The following is a 27,646-nucleotide window of genomic DNA, read 5'->3' as shown; positions in this document are numbered from 1 at the left end:
ATTTCCTAGATAAGCATATGATTTTTCAAAATGGGTAGTTGAATATATTTGATGTATAACCTTTCCGTTTTTTATGATAAATTTTATTTTCAACATTTGCTAACTTTATTTAGTGTATTTTGGTAGTTTATGGTGGAACTTGCAATGTGTATTTAGATTGAAAAATATTAGGAAAAGGAAATATCATGTGTAAACCTAGTATATTAGCAGAACATGTTCATAGTTTTGTTTTATACCTTGCCAATTACTAGTTAATAGACAGCCAGATTAGAAAAGTTAGAACTATAATAGTTATACCAGCGGTAACTTTTCTAGTAAACTTGGAATTAGGTATCCTAAAAGCCATAGTTGGATTGCCATTGGTCTTCCTTTGACAGCTCTCTCTGTAAGCGTTGTAGTCTAGCTATAGATTATAATTGAAAGTTAACACCAATCACCAATTCATATTAGGAAGAAAAAGATAATATTTTGAGAAAATCTCATCCTTCAGATCCTTAGGCACTGTTGGGAGGTTTAGCAGCAGTTATTATCACACTTTTGCTCTACAAGCTCACTACCACCATTGGATTATCTCTTAATCGCCAAGTGCTTTCAGATGAATCTTTTCGGATTGTATCTCCGTTTTCTTGAAAAATTCTATTTTTATTCTTTCATTTTTCTGCTTTTAATTGCCTAATGCATAAAACAGGGTATAAATGCAAAAGATTGATTTGGAAGTGGCTAATTCTTATTAATGTTTAAGTCCTCTTTTCCGCTAAAGTTGTTGTATTTTGCATCATTAGTTACAGTCATTAAAATAGTTTCTTCCAATTTAGTCTCTTAGGAAGTGAAGGTGAACAAAATATAACAAGTCCAAGAGCCCCTCACAATTTTTGTTTCACTTTATGGTTTCTGAATTTATACTCTGGTTATGTGATTTATATGCAGTAATGAGAAGTGAAATTCTTCACTCTTTGTCTGACTATTCGTTGCGATCGGTCCTGCCATTAAATTTGGGAATTTCCGGCATAAGGAATTTTTTGGGGATTGGTTTTGGGGCTGCACTCGAGGGAAAAGGCTTTTGTACGAATTTTTTCGAATCCAGCCCTTTTATCATTGGTGGAGCTCCCAGGATCTGATCGACCCTGGAATTATATGTTTCTACTTTTTTATCGTTGGCTTCGACTCGTTTTGTGAGTTCATCGAGCAATTTAGTATTTTCGGGAGTAGTCTCTAATTTTTGCTCGTTTGACTTTACTATGGCTGGCTCCGTTCTGTGGGTAATTTCTCAAAGCGGATTGGGCTCCGGCCTGCTTTGTACCTGGGTTTGGCTCTGCAACTGAGCTATCGCTATTTGCTGGGCTTGTAACATTTCGAAAATCATGCGCAAGCTAACGCCGTTTTCCTCGACGTTACGGGTATCTCGAGCTGTAGACCAAGTGTCACCATGAATGCTATTTTCGGGTTCAGCATGTAGGTTCGCCTCAATAGCTACATACGAATTGATATCTATCGGCGCTCCGATTCGAGCTCCAACGGCGTTTACAAGTGGTCTTTCGGTACTGGGTGTCAAGTTATTGTTCTCATCTTGAAGACCGGCTTCGTTGTCGATTGGTGAAGCCATTTAATTGGTAGTTAGTTGTTGTTAATCCGAAATCCAAGATATTTTCGGAAACAAGCACAAAACACAATGGCGTATTTTTTCAGATTCGTATCAAATAACCACTGTTATCTTTAGCCCCACGGTGGGGGCCAAACTGTTTATCCGAAAAATTAGATAGAGTTAAATTTGTGTATGGTTCTAAGGATATGTGATATAATTTAATACAAATCGTATAGAGAAATAGAATAACGTGTATTCTTGACTATGAGGATGAGAATAGTGAGAAGAAGAACGAATAAGATAAAGGAAAATAAACACAAGGGGATATCTTTCAGTATGAGAAGAAATATTTTGTTACAATCTCCCTCTGCTTACAATCCATGCTCTCTTTATAGTAGAGGGATCCTACTTTATATACAATAAAAAATACGTAGTGGAGAGCCCATGATGTAAAGCCTTTTCCCTAATTCCCGTCAGGATTCTCTTCCTTAGTGCGGCTGTAACGACCTTGTCTGTGAGCTTCGATACTGACTCGAACTCGATATCGGGTCGAGCCATCGGCCTTGACTCGAGCTCGATCTTAACTCGGAGTCTTGATATTCGGGGTGGGTGTTGGTCGGTCTGTGCATCTCCGACTACCTTTTACCTCTTGGTTTGATTTGGTCATGAGCCCGATAATGATACCGAACTGATCCTTGATCGGACTTAGAGATCGAATCCTGAAGCCCTTTCTTCGGACCTCGACCTGACCTTACGTAGATACCTTTCGATCGAAGTATTATTACCTAGACCAGTCCGTACGACTGACTTAATAGGCTTCAACCGTATACAATTTCCATGCATACCTTTTTTTCACGTAGGACTCTCGATGTCCTTAAGATGTCAAAATCTTCGTAACTTCCCTTCCTTCTGAAAGCTAACATTGCTAACTAGTTTACTATGTGGAAAATGTTCATCCCATTTCCTGTCATTTCATGGTGTAAGTTTTCCACCTACTTTCGGATGCCCGTGTCTGTATTTCTTTTTTCTTTCTTTATAACCAACTCTTTGATACTATCAAGTTTTTTCGTGGTACATCTATGCAAGAACTTTGGGACTATACTACTTCTCATGGTTTTTATAACAACAATATCATAGCCTGTAAGCTTTCAATACTCGAGCTGTAAATGCGATCCCTATGGTACTCATATTTTTACATAATAAAAAAATTTCTCCTAACCTCGTGCTTTTTATGGGCACTTTCCTCTAGTTCGTATGAGTCACTTCTCATCTAGGAAAGCGTAATGTATATAATTCTTCATTTTTTTCCCGTGTTGAGTGCGCACACATGATAGCTCTATGCTTGTCTTTTATAAATCTTAGGGTACTTAACGTCTTAATTTGGCGCATTCGGAAAGTACCTCCTTGTTTCCCGCCAAAGCTTAAATTCAATTCAAGTCACATATGTCCGCAAGTTGTAGGGTTACATATTCAAGTTGTTCATTAAATTTTGACTAACAAATTATACCTTTAACATCCCTGATGCCAAATATCATTATTATTGCTTGTGAGCTTGTAAGTTCCATATAAGCACTCTATGGTAGTACCCACCTCTTCATGAAAGTTACTAATGATATCTCGTCTGTCATATTTTTGGTAACTGTTTACCCGTAAAACGGTACAGTTGAATTTATACGTGGTTTCTAGATAAGTGAATTAATTCAATCCTGAAATAACAAGATAATTAAAGAAATATGTAACACTTAGCCTTGATAGAAAGACGAAATGACAGAAATAAAGACTCTGGTAGTGAAGCCTCCGGGCGCAACAATAAAAAAATAAGAACAGAAAATAAGAAGATAAAATTGATTAGAGCTTTGAGTAGATTGTAGTATTAGTTAGCCAGAAAATTCGTGTCCTTTCAATGATAACAGAGCTCACTATTTATAGCTATGTCTAGGAAAGAAGGTCCTAGGATCGTGTCCTTCTTTAATGTCAATTATGAGGGTCGCCATTGATGAAGATGTAACGGTGAGCATAAATGTCAATTCCTTGTAACGGACAACATGCTTAATACTGTGGAATATTCTCCATTAAATGTTACTTGGCGAAGAGTATTTATTGCATCCTTATGAGCGTTATTCTTTCCGGTGACAGACAGGACCGTTGCATTCGATTTTAGCTATCTCCGTCTTAGATTCCACGTGTCCCTCTTTTGGGCGGCCACATAGCATATCATATTTTACCCTTTACATTACCCTATACAGTAACTATAATGTTCTTTTTTCCCGAACCATCACCTTAAAGTGACTTTGCTTATCCAACTCTTCCCCACTTAGGAGTATCCAATTTCAAACTCTTAGTTGTCAGTCAGACTTCATTACGTCGCTATTTCAAGGTAGAACTTCCTTTTAACTATTGATATGTTTTCCCCTGCTAGTATGGGTCATTTTCTTCCCAGCTAGGAACTACACTTCATAGCTTTTATTTTCTATCAAGCCTTGACTTATGTTTCGTCATCATGTCGTAAGTCAAAATCTCTAATTTGTTTTCTTATAAGAAAAGGGTTTATGTTACGCTATACTTGTAACCTTGTGGTCAAATAGGAGCTTCTATATGAAAAATCCTTTTTATATTGCAACGAAATAAAAGGAACGAACATTTGATTCCAATTTCCAATTCTTTTATGGAGGGCTTCGGTATAATATCACGTAAAGGTTGTGCCAAAAAATTACTATTTGATCTACTACAATAGGAAATTAGAAAAAACAAAAAGAAATAAATTCACAAATACCTACCCAACCCAAATAATTTATCTGGCTCTACCCATTCCATAGACCATAGTGCCCTTTAAAGATCAAGTCGCCTTTATTGATTCTTCTTTTTGCTTTGTACTTTTTATTTAAAGTAAAATCCACTTTACCCCTTAATCTTTAAGGGTTGGGAAACAATATCCCCTCACATTTTGAATGGGAAAGGGTACCCCCTTATGCAATATATTTTTGGTGAGAGTTTCTTTTTTAAGATAAGAATTTTTTTTTCTCTCTCTATCCTTTCAAAGGTGAAGTATAATATTTTTCATCCAAACTAATACTTGAATTTCGTCTTTCTTGCTTGTAAAATTTAAAATATTTTTCTATTATATTGAGGCCATTAATAAAATTTTTGCAATAAAAAAAAAATCTTACATACAAAATTCAAGAAATATGCTGAACGCACACTCACCATGAATGATTTAGCATTAATTCAATTTGAAGGAAAAAAGATACATTGAAATAGTCAATTCTCTCACATATATATTAGACGAAAGAATTACTACTATGAGTATTAATTTATTTATGTATTTTTTATATATATTAAAATTATTATACTAAAGCCATTATTAAACTTTACTTTTTTGATAATATCTTTATTAAACTTTACTTAAAAAAAAAAGAAAAAGAAAATATCTTTATTGAGCAAGAATTATAGTTGATAATGTCACATTTAAAAATTTATTATGGAGGCGTTTTTGCATTACATCATATCTTAAACTATGCGGGAAGAAGGCTAAAGGAAAACTCCATAAATTATATAGATCCTAATTGTTTGTCATATCTTGCTTTTGGCTATAATGAAAGAACTTGGTTATTCTAAAAATTATCTATTGGAAAAAAAGATTTTTATTAAAAAAAATTGTTCCCCGGAAAGTTATTGCACCAGGGGGTTCCCTTTCCCATTCAAAACGTCAATGGGGCATTGTTTCCCAACCCTGAAAAGTTAAGGAGGTAAAATGGGTTTGACTCTATTTTTAGTTATTATTTTTACACCCCACTTAAACTTGTCACGTGCAAATTGCAGTGGTTGATCCCATGTTTGATTTTCTAATTTCATCATATTTTTTTCCATAATATGTTTTCATGCACTTTTTTGCTCCTTTTTTTATACACTAAAAAATTACTACTAATATAGTAAACTTTCATTTACTTTTATTTTTTACTTTTATATAATTGATAGAGTAATTTTTTCTTGTGTTTCATATGTTTCATTTTTTCGATATTAGATATCAAAAAATTAACCTATATAGTATATCTTTTTTCTCTTTTTTTTTAAGTATGTGTATTACTGCAAATATTTCTAGAAGATATGATCTACAATTAATTATTATAATACAATGGTATATCGGTACAATAAAGTGACATATTAGTGTTTAATATTATTGAAAAATGCTTGTTACAATAGTATACTAAAAGTGCATATAAATATACCAAATATGTATATTACTATTTTATTTTTATTTCTACTCCTACCATGAATAATACCTTCATGAAACTCCATCAAACACTCATTTAAGAAAATATTTGAAAAACCAAATCATGAGAACTTCGTTGAATTATTTAAAAATGACCCAGTTGAAAATTTTAAAAAATTTAAAAATAAGATCACTCATTCTAGATAGCACTAATAACACCTAAATATTTATCACTATTCTATTAATCGAACCACCATAGCTCCGTAATCTTCTCCACAAACACCCATATGGATTCAAATGCAGATTATTGAAGGAGGAGAAGCTTAGAAGTTATCGGCTAGCGAATAAACGAGATGAATTTTGGTGCAGATATCTCTTTGGTGGAGATGGATGAGCGAGTAAATAATTTTTGCGCGATGGGTATTTTTGGTAACTCTTTTGAGTATGGAAAAAAATGGATAACTATTTTGAATTGAATAAGCCGTCCGCGTAATTTCCTCTAAATAAAAAGAACAAAAATAAAGGAGCAACAAATGTGTGCAAATTTAGATTATGAAAAAAATGGAAATAAAAAAATGATTTGAAATAATAATTAAAAAAAAAAGAAAAAAAAAAGAGAAATTTGTTATAATATATATGGTAATGAGTGTGAAATTAAATTATGGTAATAATAATGTGATTTGGGAAAAAATTAAATGAACCAAAAAAGAGAAAAAATAAAAAAATAAGAAGAAAGCGAAAAAAAAAAAGAGAAAAGAAAGAAAAGAAGCAGAGGAATAAAAAAGAAAAGAATTAAAAAGAAGAAATTACTCACAAAAGTTGTTATGGGTAAGAAAAATAATTAGTTTGATGGGTAGAAAAGTAAATAGGTAGGCAAGGGCAAATAATTTTATATTTGTGGGTAATTGTGTCGTTCACCCTTTTATTTATTTGTATTTTTTGTATATTAATTATTAAAAAATAACTTACTTTAGCATATAGTATATCAAAAATAATATATTAATAGAAGTTGAAGTATATTATTGCAGTATAGTATGATACCCATATGTTATATATCATATACTGACACGGTATATGATATCGAGAATTCTGTTAGAAAAATTGAAAAAGGACCATTAAGTTTTTTTTGAAAAATTAAAAAAATATCATATTTAACTGTATTGTTACATTATATCATATATTGTAATAGTATACTGTGCAATTAATTATACACTATTGAATTAAATATTATATACCAAAATGGTATATAGTATGTTATTTTGTTTGTACAAATTAGTCTTCTTCGCTAGTTCAACTTAATTTCAACCTAAATTTCAAAACTTTACTCCAGAATTTCCATCAAATTGACTCAAACTTTAGCTACAAACCTCCAATAAAATATTTCAAACTAAATATTTTGGTTTAAGAAAAAAATAATAAAATATGAAAACTCCGTTGAAAAGTTGAAAAAGAACTCAATGAAAATTTCAAAAAATTCTAAAAGGACCAATCTGTTATAGTATACTGTTACATTATATAGTATGCTGTAACAGTATACCACTTATTATATGCTCCAAACTGTTGAACTTTTATTTGGACCATAGCCTAACCGATAAAATTACAATTCTAGTTGGAATCCTTTCACTCTTAACTAGAGGTCTCGAGTTCGAGTTCGAGTCCGAGTCCTGAAAATGAAGAACTTCTTGTAATACAAAGATCCTTACCCTCATAGAGGGCTTACCTGACACGAATACGTATTAATCAGCCAATAAGTTTAGAATTCCGGATGATTAACTAAAATGAAGTAAAGTTATAAAAAAAGTATTTTTTCATTCTTGTTACACCTTAAACAACTTTATGTTCTGTTTTTCTTTTCTTTATTTGATTTAAAAAAAGAAGAAGATTGATAATGATATATTTAATTTTGGTGCAGGCAACAGTTGGAAGAGGTATTGAACAAACTAAAAGGAATAGCAAAAGAAGTGAATGAAATAATCAGATCGAGTGAGAATGATCAATCTTGGAAGAAAATTGAAGCAGAAGAAGTAAAGATGTACACATATACAGATGCACTAAGAACCAATCCAGTAGACCCAACATTAATGCAACACTTGAAGATTTATTTAAGTATGCTTTGAACCTTTATCTCCCACTGGAACCACTTGAATTCTCTGTACATTCAAAACGTGGTCGATTGCCGTTTAAGACCAGCCCAGACACAATCATTGTCACTATTGGACATCAATTTGAGGTGTATATATATATATATATATATATATATATATATATATATATATATATATATATATATATATATATATATATATATATTCTTATTATTATTTAATTAGGAGTGTTAACTAAGTACGATTATTTAAGAAAAAATAAAGAATAGTTTAGACAACTATTCAAATGATTAAGGCTATTAAATATTTTTGTACGTTAAAGGGCGTGCAAAGACCTTAAACATTAGATAATATAGACCACAGGGGAGTAAAGACTGAGAATATTACAACTTACAAACTTTGGCATTGGCAATACCCACCCCCCAACCCCCAACCCCTCCCGTCCCCAAAAAAAGTTCTTACAAGCATCGTTTGATGTTAAAGAAAGAGAAAGCTTCAACACTATGTTAAATGAAGCTTAGCATGAACTAAGATCAAACAATGATTGAAAAGCAATTTCTGAAAATCAATTTGTAAAACAAAGAATGCAATGTTATGTGGAAGTGCTGATATGATTAAACTAAAATTGCTCCTTGTAATAGGAATGGAGTGATGGGAAATTCAGGTCAGCAGATGGAGAAGTTGCATTGAAACCAAATCTTCACATAGATCAAGCATTATTATCCTTGGAGTTCAAGTGATCATTCACTAACTTGATTGATGACGCCTATAAAACACAAAAGAGAATTACCCAATCTGATCAGGTTTTAATTTTAGTTATATTAATCTTAGTATACAGAATGTTTCTGTTTATGTGCACAAAAAATTAAATAATCTAAATAAATTAAGTAATAATTAAATTATCTTCCTTTGGAACGTACAACGCCGAAAAAATTCGTTTTATTTTTTCTATTTTTTCTTTCTTCTTCCGGTTTTTATTCCTTAATATTTTGCTGTTATGTCATGTATATAGTGTGTGGTTTTGTAAAGGAAATGATGTACCTTAAAACTGGAATTTGTAAGACATTAAGTGCTAAAGGTTGTGGTGTGTGGTTATTTTGCTTCTTTTTTGATTCATTACATAGGCTTAGTTTTGAGCATATATCGTTCCACATGGAGGAGATGGATGCGTATGTCCAACAACACTAAGAATGGAACCATAGGCTCAAATTAATGCTGGGAGCTTTTCAAGGTATAGGTCTAACCATCTTAGCTCTCTGTTCCTGATATGCTCTAGTTATTAAAGTTTCTTGACGGTGGGAATGAACGATTAGTTTTTGGAGCTCATAATCGATACTATTGAATTTGCCATTCAGGAAATATCACTAGTTCTCTGAATCAGTATTTTAAAAGGCGTGGGCGTAAGGCGGGACGTTTTACGTATGTCTCAGCGGGGCATAAGCCCCGAGGCACGGGACGTAAGCCCCATGGGTATTTAATTTTTAATATTTTATAAATTAATATAATTATAAAAAATATTGTTAAACAGATAAAATTGCATAGAAATTTGAAAAAAAAACTATAAATAAAATGATACTGCTAAATCCCTCTCCAAAACAAGATGAAAGCTTCTCTATTCTTTCCATACAATTATTCAGATACAAAAGTATCAAAAGAAAGAAAAAAAAAAAAGAAGAGGGACAAGGCTTGTTACGGTCAATCGCTATCAAAGTGGAGGTCATCGTCATCCACATCATCATTCATAGTATTTGTATTAGTCCATCTTGCTTCGTCAAGAATCACCACGTCTTGTAGTCCTTCCTCTCTTTGAACTTGTGAAGAAGAATTGCCTCTCAGTATATCTTAGAATGAAGAAAAAAATGCATCTTTTCATTAGTATTACTGTTACATCATATATTTTCTTTTGATAACAAAAGTTGATACACGTATGAAAAAGAGTTGAGCTAGTGCAATAAAAGTTGACAATGTATACTATATAGTTACCTGAAGTCTCAGCTGCTTTCTGCTTTTTGTTAAAAGGACATGATTCGGTTGTATTTTGTATACCGCCAACATCAATTGTAAGATCGTGAATAAGCTCATCCTCATATGGAGTACATGGCATCATTTTAATAACATCAACATCAAATAAGTTCTCTTCGTCAAGCCACGAAGGTTCTTCAGGAAGTACAGGATTTTCTTTTTCAGTAAACCATTCATCATCCGAATCAACTAAAATAGGATCAATCTTCTGCATTTTTCTTTTGATGCTCCGCTCTCTTAATCATATATTATATCTTACATAAACTAGAGCATTTATCCTGCAATGCTCAAGCCTATTTCTTTTTTTTTTGTGTGAATCTAGCAAATGTTGGGAAAAAAGAAGATTTAAGTTATCATCATATAGGAAACACAAATACTAAACTAATAAAATAAAAGTATAGTGCTTACCGACTCAAAGGTACTCCAATTTCTTTCACAACCCGAGGAGCTACAAGTGAGACTTAAGACACGAATAGCAAATTTTGTCAACTCTGGAGTTCGACCACCAAAGTGCATCCATCAATCAGCAGGAGATCGCATCTTCCTTGAATCCATGGCTAACTGGCTCCCAAAATCGCCTCTCAAGTGATCATAAGAATCTAACTGGATATCCACCCTTAATCTCTCATTATAATTTAACATGTGTTCCATGCAGTCATATAAACCTTGCTTGATTTCAAACTTATTAGAAAACCTATCTTCAAATCGCAATTGTGGATTCAAATAATACCCCGCAGCATGTAGTGGATGATGAAGTTGGCTCGACCATCTTTCATCAATTCTTTTCCAAATGAGACAATACTTTCTTTCGTTATTACCATAATTAAGAGCTATATTTTCCTTAGCCTTAGTCATTAAATGATACATATATCCCATACAAGGCTGCTCTTCTGAATCAACTTCTCTTAGAACACTCACTAAAGGAGTAAAACTCCTCACACAGTAAGCAATATGAGGCCAAAACGTTTGATCAAATAGAACAGTAGCTCTTGTTTTCACTCCTTCATGTTTCTTAGTCCAAGTAGAAGTATTCCAAGCTTCGGAAGAGAACATAGATCGAAGGGCTTATTTTTGTTTTTGAATACTTTGAAGAGTCAAATATGCAGTAGCAAAACGAGTGACAGCAGGACGAAGAAGTTCATGATTCTTCGTGAAAGATCTCATCAAATCCAATACCCAAGTATGCCCATAAATAAACTTTACCACATCTTTTGCCCTTTTGAGTGTCTCTTGATGAATTTTTAGCTTACCTATATCCTCTAATATGAGATCAATGCAGTGTGCTGCACATAGGGTCCAATAAATATGAGGTCGAGTTTCCATTATCCTTTTTCCATTGACAAAATTCGAACCATTATCAGTTATCATTTGAACCACATTTTCCTCCCCAACATCATCTACAAGTTTATTCAAGTGGGATGCAAGCATCTCACCACTTTTTATTGAATCAGACGCATCAATAGATCTTAGAAAAAAAGTACTTGCGGGGCTATTCACAAGAAAGTTGATGAAACATCTACTTTTCCCATCCGACTAACTATCTGACATTATAGAACAACCATATTGCTTCCATGAATTTTTGTGTTCTTCTAGCATCCTGTTAATGTTGGCAACCTCTTCTTTTAGTATCCATGTTCTTAGCTCATGCATTGTTGGAGGCTTAAAACCTGGCCCAAAGTTTGCTACTCCTTCAAACATCGGCAAATAGTAAGGATCGTTTGCAACATTAAACGGTATTCCACTTGAGAAGAAAATTCGACCAATCTGCTGACAAACTAATTTTCTTTCCTCTTTTTTCCATTTAGAATTCAAAGTAGCTTGCCTAGCTTGAGAATTAATAAAATTATCTATGGGAACCAGAGGCAGACTAGCGGAATGAATTGAAAAAGACTTCTAATTTAGGGCTTTTAGCAATATTAAAAAGTTTACTTTTAAATTTAATGTTTTTAATTCCTTTTTAAAAAGATGTCTCTTGGGATAACGCCTCAACCAAAAAACTCGCCCCAACCAAAAAACTCGCCCGGGGCATTTTTGATACGCCTCGCCCCGGGGCTCGCCTCAGAAACGCTTTTTAAAACACTGCTCTGAATAAGAGCGGTGAGACTTCGTGACTTTGAGGGAGGTATAGCCTAGTCCTAAGCCTTTTTAAAATAGAATGCTTCTTTTACAGAGCTTTAATTCAAGCATAAAAAGAAGTTCTTCGAATCATTGCTTTAACTCGAACATGTTCAATTGAATGACCATTGCTAAACTTTTTGATTTGTGTCCGAGTGACAAATTAAATCAACTCGAACTTTTGTAACATCAATAACCGGGTTGTGAACTGCCCAATAATCTTGAAGCAAGTTGCTCATTTGACAGACGTAGCTGAGAATTAGGATTATCTTCACACATTTATCAGGTCTTATTGGGAATTTTGTTAAGCTTGTATATGTTTGGAAGATTCATGAACTAGATCAAATGCTATTTTTGGACTTCTAATACTAAATTGCTATGTTTGTTGCGTAAGATATGTGTAAGTTCAAATACTTTTAGCAATTTATAAGTTTTATTTAACTACAGGTCGCACCAAGGCCTATTTTAAGTTGGCAAAGTTACGTGCTAATAATGCCAAAGTCACGTCCACAACCTGCACGACCCGTTGTTATTTTGATTTTTCGCTCGGTATCTAATTGTAATGATTCTACCGGTCGTTTTGAGTACTAGTTTTTGTTTCTGTGTTTCGAGACCTCTCGTAGCTTTATTTGATGTTATTTTGATGATTTGAGTTAGCGAGCGAATTTGTATGATGTTATCACACTTGTGTGCATGTCTGGTTTGGAGCCCGAGGGGCTCGGTTGAGTTTCGGATGTGTTACAAAATGATTTTGGACTGCTGAGGAATGATGGTGCATCAAGTCTGCAGATCTCGCATTTGCCACGACTTGATCTGAAATGCGAGACTCGCATTTGCGTGACAATGCTCACATTTGCGATACTGGGAAGGGGCAGGAGACTTCGCAAATGCGAAGTCTGAGGTGCATATGCGATAGGTGGATTGATCGCATTTGCGACACTAGCCAGATTGGGGAAGCCTAGACTGGGTGAAATGTAGAAATTTCGATATTTTGCAGCGGGGTGAAATGTAAAAATTTCGGGTCTTAACTCATTTTTCAAGCCTAGACTTCATAGAAGCGATTTTTGAAGAGCTATTTTTTTTCAAATTCATTGGTAAGCAACTTTAACTTGTTTTCAATAAATTTTAATTACTTTTTCATGAATTTTGATACAAATATATAAATTCCAAAGTAGAAATTAGGGGTTTTGGGTAGAATTTTAGGGATGTTATAAAATTGAGATTTAGACCTGAAATTGAGATCGGATTTCGAAACAAATCACATATCCGGGCTCGAGGGTGAATGAGTAATCGAAATTTGGTATGAATCTTGGATTTCAACCATGTGGGCCCGGGTTGACTTTTTGTTGACCTTTTCAATTATGATCAAAATCGAACCATTTTCATTCGTGGATAGTTTCTAAAACTTGTTTTGAATTGTTTGAACGATATTTGGCTAGATTCGATAGGTTTGGAGGCTTATTCTAAAGGAAAAGCTGTGTTGGGTGTTGATTGTATTCCGGAAAGAGGTAAGTGTCTTGCCTAACTTTGTTAGGAAAATTTTTCTTACTAAATGATATTGTTTGCTACATGCGTCGGTGACACATATACGAGGTGACGAGCGTATATACATGTGCCAGGGTTTTCATACTCGGGAGGGGGAATTATATGCTACTTTGTGCTTTGTTGAACTTGGTGATCCCTCAATTTACGCTTCGCTTGATTTTATGACCGATGACTTTATTTATCTATGTTAGAGATCATGTTAGGACGTATGGTATCTTAAAAGGATTTAACGCGCCGTTTTGGAGACTGATTTACATTCTTAACTTAATCGGACTATCATGAACCCATTTCTACACTTGTTATTGTCATGTTATTTGAGCTTCTTTATCCATAATAAGAGATAATGATTGGGGCCTTAGGGCATGTTTGCACGATGGGTATTTTCATGCGATTGATATAATATTGCCACGATGAGTATTTTCATGCGATTTGAAATGAGATTGGCTTGTTGGTTGTTACTGTGCGAAAAGAAAGGAAGATGGATTTCAGTTATGATTACTCGTTCGTTAGTAATGTGCATGCTCTCTACCTTGGTTTCTATCTATATTATCTGCTTTGTATGTTACGTTCATGCTGGTGTTCTTTATGGAGTTTACCTCTATGTTTCCTATTTGGTCTCTTACTATATTATCTAGGTTCTTACCTTGTTTGTTACCGTTACATCTACGCTTTTACTTGAGTTATTACTGCGACCTTCCCTTACTTAGGTCATGCTCTTACTTGTTGCTAGCCTTTACATGCTATATGCCCTTAATTGTCATGTGATTTACTTGCTAGATGTCGTAACCTGCTACATGTCTTCACTTACTACGTACTTTCACTTACTTTATATCTTCACTTATTATATGCTTTTACTTACCATATGCCTTCACTTATTAGATGCATTTACTTGCTACATGCCTCTACTTGCTACATGATTTCACATATTGAATGCCTTCATGTGATTCCTGTTCTTATCTGACAAACATCTTTACTCGTTTCATGTTCTACGTTTCTTTGCTTAGCCGGGTTGGATGACTTTTAGATTGATTGTGTGTTATGCTTTGTGGAAGCTTTGTCTTTATGTGACAGACTAGCTCTGGGATATTGTGTTACTCATTTTACTTGGTTTAAGTTTGTATTCCCTAGTTAAATTTCTTGTGTTCGTTTTCTTGGTATTACATTGTGAACTTTCCTGTGCTTGGTTGTTGTTGAACGATTTCATACGAGCGGTATATATATATGTTTTAATATTGGAATCGGATTACATGCCGCAACAGTATTAATTGATATTGGGATCAGGTTGTACGTTGCAATTGTATTAATTGATATTGGGATCGGGTTGCACACCGCAACAATGTTAATTGATATTGAGATCGGATTGTACGCCGCAACATTGTTAATTCATATTTGGATTGGGTTGTACGCCGCAACAGTGTTAATTGATATTGGGACCGAGTTGCACGCCACAATAGTATTTATTGATATTGGGATCGGATTGCACGCCGCAATAGTGTTAATTGAGATTGAGATCGGATTATACGTCGCAACAGTATTTGTTAGTGATGTTTGGTTATGATCCTTGCGCGTATTTCATGATTATTGTTTTCTTTGTAGAAATGGTTTTGAGGTTATGTCTTGTTTGCCATGTCTGTTAACTTGCTCCATATCTAGTTGATGCTCTCTGATCACGCCCAACTATGCCTTATAAAAAGGACTAAGCGGTCATTCCAAATATAATTCGATTTAAGAGTCGGAAGTCGAATCCCACAGAGAACTAAGATTTTGCTGTAACTGTTAAGTATCACTAAGAAGACAACCTCGAACAATTTCTAAGCTGTAAATATCAATATTCTTATGTCTAACTAATTACTTAACAAATTAAAATAGTAAATTAATAACTAAAGATACTAAGGGTTGGAGACAAAATTAAGGAGGAGCCTAGAGTTGTGACTTCCCCAATTGTCGGAATCCTTCCCGCGACGTCTCCTATAATTTTACCTAAGTATTCTCTACCGATCGTGAGTACTTCGGGTGTCGTAATTCTCTTCAGAGCAACTACCACAATTTACTAGACGTATTCTTTCGAACTATGCTAGCTGACACTAGTTCGCCGCTCACCAAGATCGCACCAAGGTTTCGTTATTCCTAATCCCACCTTTAAACCCTCTGTATTGATTTCACACATACGTTAGGAGTGATGGTGTTCAATAACTACCTAAATATGTACCATTTTTTCAAGCAATACATACTAAATAGGCACAGTCAATTGATGGCCCTTCAATCAACTAAGATAATCACGTAGTTGAACAAGTAGAGAAAATCCAAGGGTAAAATTATATTAAATGCAACAGAAAATCATCCTTCAAAAGGTTTCATCAAACCCTAGATGAGAAAGTTTAGCTACTCATAACCATACTAACAATCATGATAATAATTGAAAGCATTAAAATACAGATTAAGGAAGAACGAAAGAGAATAACTCTTGCGATTCGTTGCTTCTAAGTGTTCCCGTAGTCACTTTCCTCTCCAATAATGTCTAACCAATAATGTCTCCGCCCCCCGCCCCCCCAAATAAAAGGTTTAGAAACGCTTTTATACATGTTGGGGGGCGTATAGGGTTGAAACTATCAAGTCCTAGCCGAATTAGGATAAAATCCGCTCTTGGGCCTCCCGCTTTGCGCCTGGCGTGAACCTGGACACTAAACCTTTTCCACTTTTGTGCTCTGTTGCCCTTGGCATTTTGGTTGGTGCCTGGCGTGAACCTGGGCACCAAAGTCATACTTCCTCCAAATTCTTCCATTTTTAATTCAATTTGCATGCAAATTTTTCAAATAACTTCCAATTGACTCCTATACATATAAATACCATTATTAAGCTCGCGTGACAAATATACACACCAAAGTTAACAAGATCGAGGTATAATGCAAGGCAAACTACATGCAAAAATATAGATTTTTAGCCTAACATCACTACCCTTCACTTAACTTCTTGCTCGTTCTCGAGCAACCTAAAACCTTGCTAACCAAACAATGCATGCAAGACATCATACAACGGAGGAACATCTGGCAATTCAACCCACTACACCTATGACCGTGGTTGATACCAACAATTAAGCCCTTGCATACGCATTCATACCTTTCCCAACTTTCACATGCCTGAACATTAACGACTAATTTAAAATACTCAAACAACCTGCCCGTAACCACCCCACCTCAAAGACCGACTCGTCGCCAATAAGCACTCTCAACTCGTCCACTCATCCATCAAGATATGTTTAATAACGTCATCTATCCGTCATGGAATCATGTGTCTTACCAACGAATAAGATGGTGTTTCGTCCACACATTCAAATATGCATTCGAATATAATATAAGGACATCACATATATGAGCAAAGAACCACTCACTCTTACAAAGAAATTCATGTGCATTCCGTGATTGTACCGTAAGCTTGCCCGTAGTATATATCTCTACTAATCTAAGCTCGCAAAGTCTAAGATCAATTAGGTCTTTACGGGTTGTAATGTAGGCTAAGAGACGGGTAGAATATATTTTGAGTATAGTGACTAATCCTCCTCAGCACTTTAATAAACTACACTTAACTTTCAAATACACAATTTTCATGACCAATTCAAGCAATGCCACGAAACCATATACATTTTAGCCCTTCTTCTTTAAGCACAACTATGCATTCACTAGCCAGGATCACGATGAATAGGAGGTGTATATTTTATGTACTTTTTTCTCTCATTTTTTGTTGTATTTTTTTGATTATGTTTTTTACTTCTCCCCCTTTGTTTTCAACACTCTCCACAAACTTGGGTTGCCCGGCTAATGATCTTCTAAAATATATATGTACCTTTTGGATTTTCTATGGTTCCACTCAAAAGCCACCCCAACTCTCACCTTACTCTTCTAGCAACTTAAATACTTTCGGAGGTAAAGGTTCGTAATGATTTAATTAAGAATAAAATGGGAATCTGCTTGTAATGTGGGTGCCAAAGAAAAAGCTTATAGGCTCAAATGGGCTATCTAAGGATAATTTTATTTATGGTAGCATAATAGCTCAATGGACAATCAAAGGAACACCTACATCATCTCCTAGACTCACAAAACTTACTTATTTCGCTTCGACTAACACACAGGGCAAGTTCTAGACAAACACAGGATAGCACAGAATGTAATCAAAATCTCACATCACACAATGCACATGACCCCAATCGTTAGGTTCCATTCCAACTCTCAAGTTTAGGCAAGTAATCACAAAGTCAAGAAGTATTAAGTAATAAAGCACTACACGAATAATGAGTCAAGTAACTGAGAGAAAGTGTCACATACAGGCTATTCAATCTTTTCACTGAATCAATTTTCATTAAAACATATTAGGAAGGTAATTTGCATGCTAAGGCCTAATTATGCTAGCATCAAACCGGTTAAAAGGCATATAGAACACTGAAGTTTTCTTCCCTCGGTTTCCTAAAATATAAAAAAATAAAAAATATCCAGTCCAAGTTCCATTGGAAAAGAACCTGCCAAAAGAAAAATCAAGGAGGATTATTATCTACCTACGACTAACTAAAAATAAAAAAATATTTTTGGAATTTGTTTTCATTGGACCTTAATCCCTCAAGAAAGTTGTCCAAGAGATTCATCGTCACGAAAAGTCCCATTTTTTTTAGTTAAACTAACACAACTAAAATATCATAGAAAATCACTAGACAATCTCCTCACTCCACACTTAAAATTTTGTATTGTCCCCAATGCACACCATAAATAACAAGAAGGTGAAAGAAACTCCCTGGTAGGCTAAAGGCCGAAGCATTAGTAGCTCATGGGATACTCAGACTTCTCCCATGCCTGGTCCTTTGTGCGGGCATCCTACACTTAGTTCCAACCATCTGATTTGCTTTTGCTTCCTTCCAATGGATTTATTTTCCATGCTCCTACAAAATAAAAAACTACACTAAAACAATAATATAATAAAAATTAACGAAATAAAACAAAATAAAAAAATAGTAAAGTTGGGTTGCCTCCCAACAAGCGCCTTAGTTAACATCGTGGCACGACATAAACCACTTTTTGCCTCCACTTCAAACTTATGAATTGGACCCTAAGTTTTGATTCTGCTCTATGATTATGCTCTTGGGGCGATACAAATTGTTGCGAGCCAAAAATTAAATGATCCTTTATGTACTTTTCGGCTTTCAACCGAGGAGTGTGACCTTGCCTAGATAGCCTTGAGACTTTGAGAATATATGGCTCATCTACCTCTTCCTTTGACTCTTGCATTGGCTCATACAAATCAATTTCCATATCTCCTTCCAAACATAATGTCGAAAAATGCTTGGAGTGAGGACCAATGCACTCAAACTGAAAATTCAACTTGTTATCGACCTCCTCTTCTTGCCACAAACTAGAATCAATTAAAATTGTATCCGTAAGGTCCTCATTTGACTCCAGTACCATTTCTTCAACATCGACATCATCAAATTCTAGTTGGTTGGTTTGGTCATATTCCACTCTCAACTCCTCCATTATAATGGCAATTTCTGCCGCTAATTCATGCTCTTCTTGGCTACTATCCACAATGTCATCTTGTTGCGCTTTACAAGATTCAACTAGTTGATTCACTTGAGCCTTCAAGTTTTGAATAGTTGCCTCTTGCCTTTGTATATGCAGTGGTTTCTTATCATATTGTTCCACAAGGCACTTAAACATATCCATGATCTCGTTCAGGTCAGCATTCCCAGGTTCTTTGTTCCTATTAACTTCACAAGAAAAAGTAGAACCATCATTATAAGGAGTTGGGGGAGGATAAGGAAGATCAAAAACAGAATTACCAACACTAAAACTTCCATAATTCCAAAATGTCATGTTTCTCTAATCAACAAGTAAAATTTAAAAAGAACACAAGAAAAAAAATAAAAATAAAAATTCAAACTTGAAATTAAGCAATATGTACAGCTACAACTACGCCATTAGTTCCCCGACAACGATGCCAAAATTTGATCATTCCCAACTATGCCTTATAAAAAGGACTAAGCTGTCACGACCCAAATCTATGGGCCACGACGGGCACCCGATACCTTACTCAACCGAGTACCAACATAGCATATCATTCTTATTGTACTTTCATTGGCAAATGGGCCAAGCGGGCCATCATGGGCTAACTAGAATGAACATGGGGGAGTACTCCATATAGGACGACCCAACCTGATATAAAAACTTACACATGTGACATACGGGCTTATAAGGCCAACATGATCATTTGTAAACTCAAAACATAGGCCGACAAGGCCATACAAGTATCCGTATACATGATATCTGTCTACAAGCCTCTTAGAGTACATAAGTATCATAAAGGTCGAGACTGAGCCCCGCAATACCAATCAATACATGTCCTAATTATACTGACCAAATAAGCAACTCCGGAGCAAATGGAGCGCACCAACATCTTCTGCTGAGTTGATAGCCTACTTGGAGGACTCTCAACCTGTCTATCGGGACCTGCGGGCATGAAACACAGCGTCCCCAGGAAAAAGGGACGTCAGCACAAATAATGTACCGAGTATGTAAGGAATCAAAATCAGTAAACAATAGACATTAGAGAAACATGAAGTAAAAAACTCAACATGTATATCTGAATATCCCTGTGGATCATTTAATATTATAGTGTCATGCATGTGCGTATAAATGTCATACCATGTATGGGTATATGCGTTCATAACATTATTAAGCCTCTGAGGTCATCCCATCACATTATATCGGCCATTGTGGGCAAATCATCAACGTATACCAGCTGATCAGGTGGTGGTGCGTATATAACGTCGTAACCTTTTTCCATACCCCATATACATATATATATATATATATATATATATATATATATATATATATATATATATATATATATATACATATATACATATATACACGTATATAACGTTATCTGGTCATGTGTCAATGTAAATGAATGCAATGCATGAGAAGTACGTCAATAAAATCTTTCGAAGTGTCATAAGACCATTATGCCTTTGATTAATATCATGAAATAAACTTTATCAACTTATGTATTTTCTGAGACACATGAACAGATGATAGAATAATATTACACATGGGGAATTAGGAACATAAGTATCTCTAGTATTTCTATGAATAGAATCATTTATGGAAATTATGCATTTGCTCGTTTCGTTTCTGTCGTATAGATCATGCCAAAATAAAGAAGGGATAACCATAATATACCTGAGTCGATTCTCTTGACGATACCTCTAACACACATCTTTTGTGATAAAACACGTAACGACGGATAGAAGTAGGGGAAAATCCGTCAGATATTCTTGAGAACGATTGCACCGTACTCCTAAAAATTACAAAATCCCACGCTATATAGAATTAAATGGTCTTCGTATGAAATGTTTTGAAATACTCACGTTGCCATTGCAATTCATTGAAATTGCTGAAGCTTGTTCTTAAGAAATGAGCAATTCAATTGTGAATTAGAAAGGTTATTTAACCTTTAGGTGGGCCCCACATAATAAGATGACTAATCCATATAATTCTCTAAAGGTGCCACATTACTTTATGACTTAAGAGTCATATTTAACCAAGTTTCTTGGCTGCCACATTGGGGCCCTTAAACTTTATCCAAAGACTTTAATTTCTTAGTTAATTATCCCTTCAAAATCATTAAGTAACCCAATTATCCACATAATTAAGAATTATCTCAAATTACTTAAAATACTACTTACTTTTAGCATACCTTATACACCTTACTATCATGGTCATGTGGTACCTTATAGGGCACAAGTCCATAAATACCGGGTATTATAGCTTGGACCGTATTTTATCCCAAAACGTCAAACTTCAATGAAACTTATTTTCTTCGATTCGCTTACCCTTTCACCTTCACGAATTTACTTACCACTTGTTCGAAATAGCATAATATTTATAACCTCAAAATAATCTCATTCCCGAGCTTACGTCGATTAACTTACGACGAAACTTTTAACGTACAAAAATGCGGGATGTGACATCTCATTTTCGAGCTTTCATCAATTTATTTATGGCGTACTCTCACGTACGAAAACATGGGGTGTAACATTATTCCGCCCTTTGGAATATTCGTCCTCTAATGTTGACTGATGCACTTATCATTTTCGTAACTTATGTCTTTTGAATACTTTAGTACTCTCCTTGCCATCTAGGCAACTGTTCTGTGAATAAATCCAAAGGCTAGGGCATTCCCTCCTTAGGCCTCTTTCTCACACCATGACTTGTGGTCGGAATCTTTCCAATCTTGTGATTGTTGCTACCTTTTATCATGCAACATGTACGACTCTGACTTTGTAAATGCGTCTATGCGACTCTTCTCTCCTTTTTCCTCCAGTTTTTAGCCAATCTCTAGCCCTCACTTTGTAAACATATACAGAGCTTGGTAAGATGTCCCTCTGGGCATCTATAGGTATACTGAAGTTCTTCGCTCGGTACTTTGTTGAATTTACGAATATTTCTATATCTTATTTCATAGACCCGGTTATCCATCCGTATGACTTTACTGCATCTAGGTAGGTCATACTATAATATAACTCTTACTTCGATTTATCGTTATTGAGGTCTGCTACTAAATTCCAGCTTACTCTTGTTGTTTATCCCATATGTATAAATCTAGGTCTTTTAATGCTTCCTCATTACTGTTCATCTTAAGAATGACGACCTAATTCTCATCTCATACTTTGTGACTTTTGTCCATTCATTGTTGATTCACCTCAATATTTATCTACAATATACCACCGATAACTTGAAACTTCTTACGTAATACCTTGTCACTAGGGCTTACGTTGCATCGAGGAATATTTGAAGTGATTTTCCTGATCCACTTAGCGGCTATATTGTACTTCAATAAGCGTATTTTATAGCATCCCAATGTGATTCATTTACATGGGTATTTTAATCCCATATAATTCATGAAATCCTCTTCAAATTATTACTCAATCGAAGGCCCAAACGTCATCCTTTATCTATCACAATTACATCCTCATTGTACGCTAGGGCAGCATTCCATCTCTTCTAAATGCTACTGGTCTTAGACTCTTTTGAGTTCATTCAGGCTATACTGAGCTTTCTATAACTTAGAGAAACCATCAGCTCTCTTGTTTCATAGGCTTAATCCCGAAGACTTATCCATTTTCGTCACCTTCTCACTCGCCCTTTCTATTCCTTACTCTCGTCTTCCTAAAACCTTGTCGCTTTACCATACTTTAGCTTGCGACCTACACATATCTATTATACTACTCGCAACCTTCCTTTAACTTGCTTGCATCATAGATTTTCTTGTGTCATTCTGGGACATCAAGCGAGACATCACATCGTCTCTAACCCTTTGTTACTCTCTTAATCAGGCTTTTCGATACCTAGAAACCATAGGCTAGAAGACATGTCGCTGACGATGCCGCTATCATTCCTGGATACTGAATCCCAGTGCTTTTAGCCTTTTATCTAAAGTATGGACTATCCACAACCTTCTGCATTTGAGTAACTCGTGCGTTGTTCACCTTTACCTTACTACCTTAAAAGCTTGCATTGTATCTTCTATTTCTTTCATGACCCCCCTTCCACATAGGTATAGTTCATATCCACGACTTGAAGCTCTATTATAATACTTGCACCTCTGGAGTATACACAATTCGGTGAGAGCTTCATACTGACTTCTTATAAGGCTAGTACTTTTTTGACTGGCTTTATTGTAGATCCGTTAAAGAGTATGGTTAATGTACTATCTCTCTTGTACCTCTGATATCAAGAGTGATTCTGCAATGTCTTCAATCACAATTTCTATAATTTTCTAGGTCCAATAATCAGACTCCTGATTTACTTTGTTGATGTAACTCTTGAGTTTCCTCTTCCTTCTGATCAGCCTTTATGTAGGCGTAAGCTATCTCCCGATCTACGGCTCATGGCATTTCTTTAGCCTTTCATGGGCGCTATGGAATATCCATGATACAATCTTCTAACAATTCAATTCTTTGTCTATGTCCTGGGTTCAATTCTTTCATTTAACTTATACCGGAGTCTTCTACAGCTGTATGAATGTCAATATATACGCTGCATAGATAATACTACGAAATCTTAAGTGCGTTTATAACGTAACTAACTCTGGATCATTAATCGAATAATTCCTTTCATTCCATCTCAGCTTTCTTTAAACGTAAGCTATTACTTCTCCTGGTTGTTCTGCCACTTGTTGCGTGCATACTTAGCTTATCTTAGTGCCCACACATATTGGAATTCCATACAATTCATATGATCTTGAATATCACTTCTGATTTTACTCCCCGTTCATTAACCACGGTAGGTGCCACTTTTTTATGGAGTGCATACAATGTTGTTGTGAGACTGTTGTTACACGACCATTTCCTCTTTAGGTCACTGTGCTTAGGTTGAGCCTTTTTTCCTTATTTCCTCAGCTAGTCTTTCGTTGTAGTACTTAGGGAGGACCCTCTGACTCTTGTAAAGCTGCGAGCTTATTACATCGCATTCCTGATAGAATTTTTGATGTTCCTTCTTACTTGTAATTATTCTTACTTACTTACCTCCACGCCCTTGTGCTCGTAGGGTTGCTTCTGAGCTGATACTTTGATTTTCTTCCCAGTGGCACTCTCTTTTATCTCCATAACCCTCATACGGTACCGTTACTACCCCAACTTCTATCTTAATATTTCTCAAGGATCATGATGTCATAACTGCGAGGTTAAATTCACTATATTGGGTTTTACTATGTTTATCTTGCATGATCTGTTGATTCGTCTGTAACCTCCTGTCTAGCCATAACTAGGCTCTTCCTGAATCAACTACTAACTACTCGTTGGCCCATTCTCATATTAATATTCTGCGTAATCTTTCTTGGGTCATTTCCTTGTCTTAACCTACGTCCCGCACTGGCTCCTTATCTATGAATAACATCTCGAGCAGGAACCCTTACTTCCTCTCCTTGACATCGTATTTGTATAATGTTCTGGAATCGTAGCATATCTGTAGGATTTGAGTAAGTGCAATATCATCCCTTTCTTATTTTTATCGCATTCTTCCTTTACCATTCTATAGTTACTAGAACCAATTAATTCTGACTTAATGCCACATCACTCCATATTCCACCCTTTAGGGGAGTACTAAGAGTTGGAGCTATGACGATCTACCTATAGATGTTTTCCCTCTTTATTTTTGGTGTCTTTTCACATCATCGATGACCCTTACTCGCCTTGCGGTAATTCTTTTGTACCAAGGATAACAAAATTCCTTACTCGCGAGGGTGACACTTAGTGTAACTGGCACATAAAATCCCTTAAGCTTAACTTTGCTCACATTGCTTGCTTTAGGGAAGCGTCTTCCTGAATGACCATTCTCTGAATTTCTCATGAATCTTCTTCTATTGTCCATTCTATTGTCGCCAGAATAAAATCTGAAATTCTCATGATGCCGATCATTGTTAAATCACTCAGTCCCTAATTCATGTTTAATTTATCTTGTTCACCAACCCATACCGATTTCTATTATTCTAGGGTCTAATTTCTCCTTATGGTAGTCACGTTGGAGTCACGAACTTATTTCTCGAAATGAGGGTATGACTTTATGGTCTATACTCTTTTGCTGTCTCAAAGCCTGTCACCTCTCGTCTTTTCCTTCACTTGACTATAGACTCTGTAATACTGCCATTTTATTTTCTACCGTTGGCATCCATGCATCACATCTTACTCATAATGCTTCGTTATCTCTCTTCTTATTTGCCTGCCAATATTTCTGTCTATCACTTTATTCTAAAAATTTTAACAAGACATTCTTTTGCTTTTAACTCCCCTTGCTTCATCTGTTGGCTCTTCGGGTTGCCTAACATTCTTTCTGTACTAGGGAAGGGAGCCACACTAAGATAATATTTATCCCTTTAGAATTCCAATGCCTATCTTTGTAGTACTCATATCTAGCTGTACTATTTTAGAGTGCACCATATGGGTGTCTTACAAGGATATCTATTACCATATTTGCAATAACCTTCGGAAATGTCAACTGACACAAATAATCCATTCTCTATTTTGGGTTACTCTAACCCCATCCGGATCCTGATATCCCGTCCTTCTCTTAAACTACACATGTCAGTCCCCATAGGGCATAACTGAAATGGGTGTGATCAATTGTATATATCTCTGTTACTGTTGAAAGTAACTCAGAATGCTTACATTTCTCTGCTTGAATTGTAATTACTATTAACCTTCATTAACTGGGTACCTCGTACCCTTCTTCACCTTGCTTCTTTTGCTTGCTGAAACTTGTGCCTACCATCCGATTCTCTTATTCCTTTTTACCGTAAGAGTGGATAGACATTCTTGCCTTAGGAATTCTCATCAAGAAGCTTACACATCATAGTACACACATGATCTGCTGAATACCTTATATTTTTCCATCATAAGCATGATGCAAAAATCGAGTTCCTCTGACTCAACTCTTCCATAACTATATCTCTTACCAACTGTCTTTTTGGATATAGGTATCATTGTATTATGAATAAAATCGAATTTAGGAGTTTGAATTCTTACAAGTGAGCTCTACCACACGATCTAGAGTAAGAAGAAAGAGTGACAGTCCTAAATTCCCTGTAGCCTCCTGCTTATAAGTGTGGTGCATGACACACCCATAAACAAGACTCTCCTAGACACGTCTTGTAGACTCCCTAGGACAGAACTGCTCTGATACCATGTTTGTCACGATGCAAACCTATGGGCCGCGACGGGCACCCGATACCTTACTCAACCAAGTACTAACATAACATATCATTCTTATCGTACTTTCATTGGAAAATGGGCCAAAGGGGCCATCATGGGCTAACCAGAATGAACATGGGGGAGTACTCCATATAGGATGACCCAACCTGATATAAAAACATACACATGTGACATACGGGCCTATAAGGCCAACATGATAATTTGTAAACTCAAAACATAGGCCGACAAGGCCATACAAGTATCTGTATACATGACATCTGTCTACAAGCCTCTAAGAGTCCATAAGTATCATAAAGGTTGGGACTGAGCCCCGCCATACCAATCAATACATGTCCTAATTATACTGGCCAAATAAGCAACTCTGGAGCAAATAGAGCGCACCAACATCTTCCGCTGAGCTGATAGCCTACTTAGAGGACTCTCGACCTGTCTATCGGGACCTGCGGGCATGAAATGCAGTATCCCCAGGCAAAAGGGATGTCAGTACAAATAATGTACCGAGTATGTAAGGAATGAAAATCAGTAAACAATAGACATTAGAGAAACATGGAGTAAAAGACTCAACATGTATATCTGAATATCCATGTGGATCATTTAACATTATAGTGTCATGCATATGCGTATAAATGTCATATCATGCATGGGTATATGCGTTCATAACATCATCAAGCCTCTGAGGGCATCCCATCATATCATCTCTGCCACTGTGGGTAAATCATCAACGTATACCAGCTGATCAGGTGGTGATGCGTATATAATGCCGTAACCTTTTTCCATACCCCATATACATATATATATACATATATACACGTATATAACGCCATCTGGTCATGGGTCAATGTAAATGAATGCAATGCATGAGAAGTACGCCAGTAAAATCTGTCGGAGTGTCATAAGACCATTATGCCTTTGATTAATATCATGAAATAAACTTTATCAACTTAAGTATTTTCTGAGACCCATGAACAAATGATAGAATAATATTATACATGGGGAATCAAGAACATAAGCATCTCTAGTATTTTTATGAATAAAGTTATTTATGAAAATTGTGCATTTGCTCGTTTCGTTTCTGTCGTATAGATCATGCCAAAAGAAAGAAGGGATTGTCTTAACATACCTGAGCCGATTCTCTTGACGATCCCTCTAACACACGTCTTTTGTGATAAAACACGTAACGACGGATCGAAGTAGGGAAAAATCTATATGATATTCTTGAGAACGATTGCACCGTACTCCTTAAAATTGCAAATCCCATGCTATATAGTATTAAATAGTCTTCGTATGAAATGTTTTGAAATACTCACGTTGCC

General features: G+C 35.5%; 1 protein-coding gene across 1 annotated transcript; it reads right to left on the bottom strand.

Moving 5' to 3' along the window:
* Positions 1 to 10,438: 10,438 nt before the first annotated feature.
* LOC138895882 (uncharacterized) lies at positions 10,439 to 10,972 on the bottom strand. Its single transcript, XM_070180630.1, has one exon. It carries the CDS (start codon positions 10,970 to 10,972, stop codon positions 10,439 to 10,441), a length of 534 nt encoding a protein of 177 aa, XP_070036731.1.
* Between the last annotated feature and the right edge of the window lie 16,674 nt (positions 10,973 to 27,646).

The sequence above is a fragment of the Nicotiana tomentosiformis genome, chromosome 7 (assembly GCF_000390325.3).
Source record: "Nicotiana tomentosiformis chromosome 7, ASM39032v3, whole genome shotgun sequence".
Lineage (NCBI taxonomy): Eukaryota > Viridiplantae > Streptophyta > Magnoliopsida > Solanales > Solanaceae > Nicotiana > Nicotiana tomentosiformis.
The sequence above is the reverse complement of the archived record's forward strand: the minus strand, read 5'-3'. Positions and strand labels throughout refer to the sequence as shown.

Excerpts from the sequence above, each read along its gene's own strand:
- LOC138895882 (XM_070180630.1), bottom strand. The coding sequence starts at position 10,972 with ATGTTCTCTTCCGAAGCTTGGAATACTTCTACTTGGACTAAGAAACAT.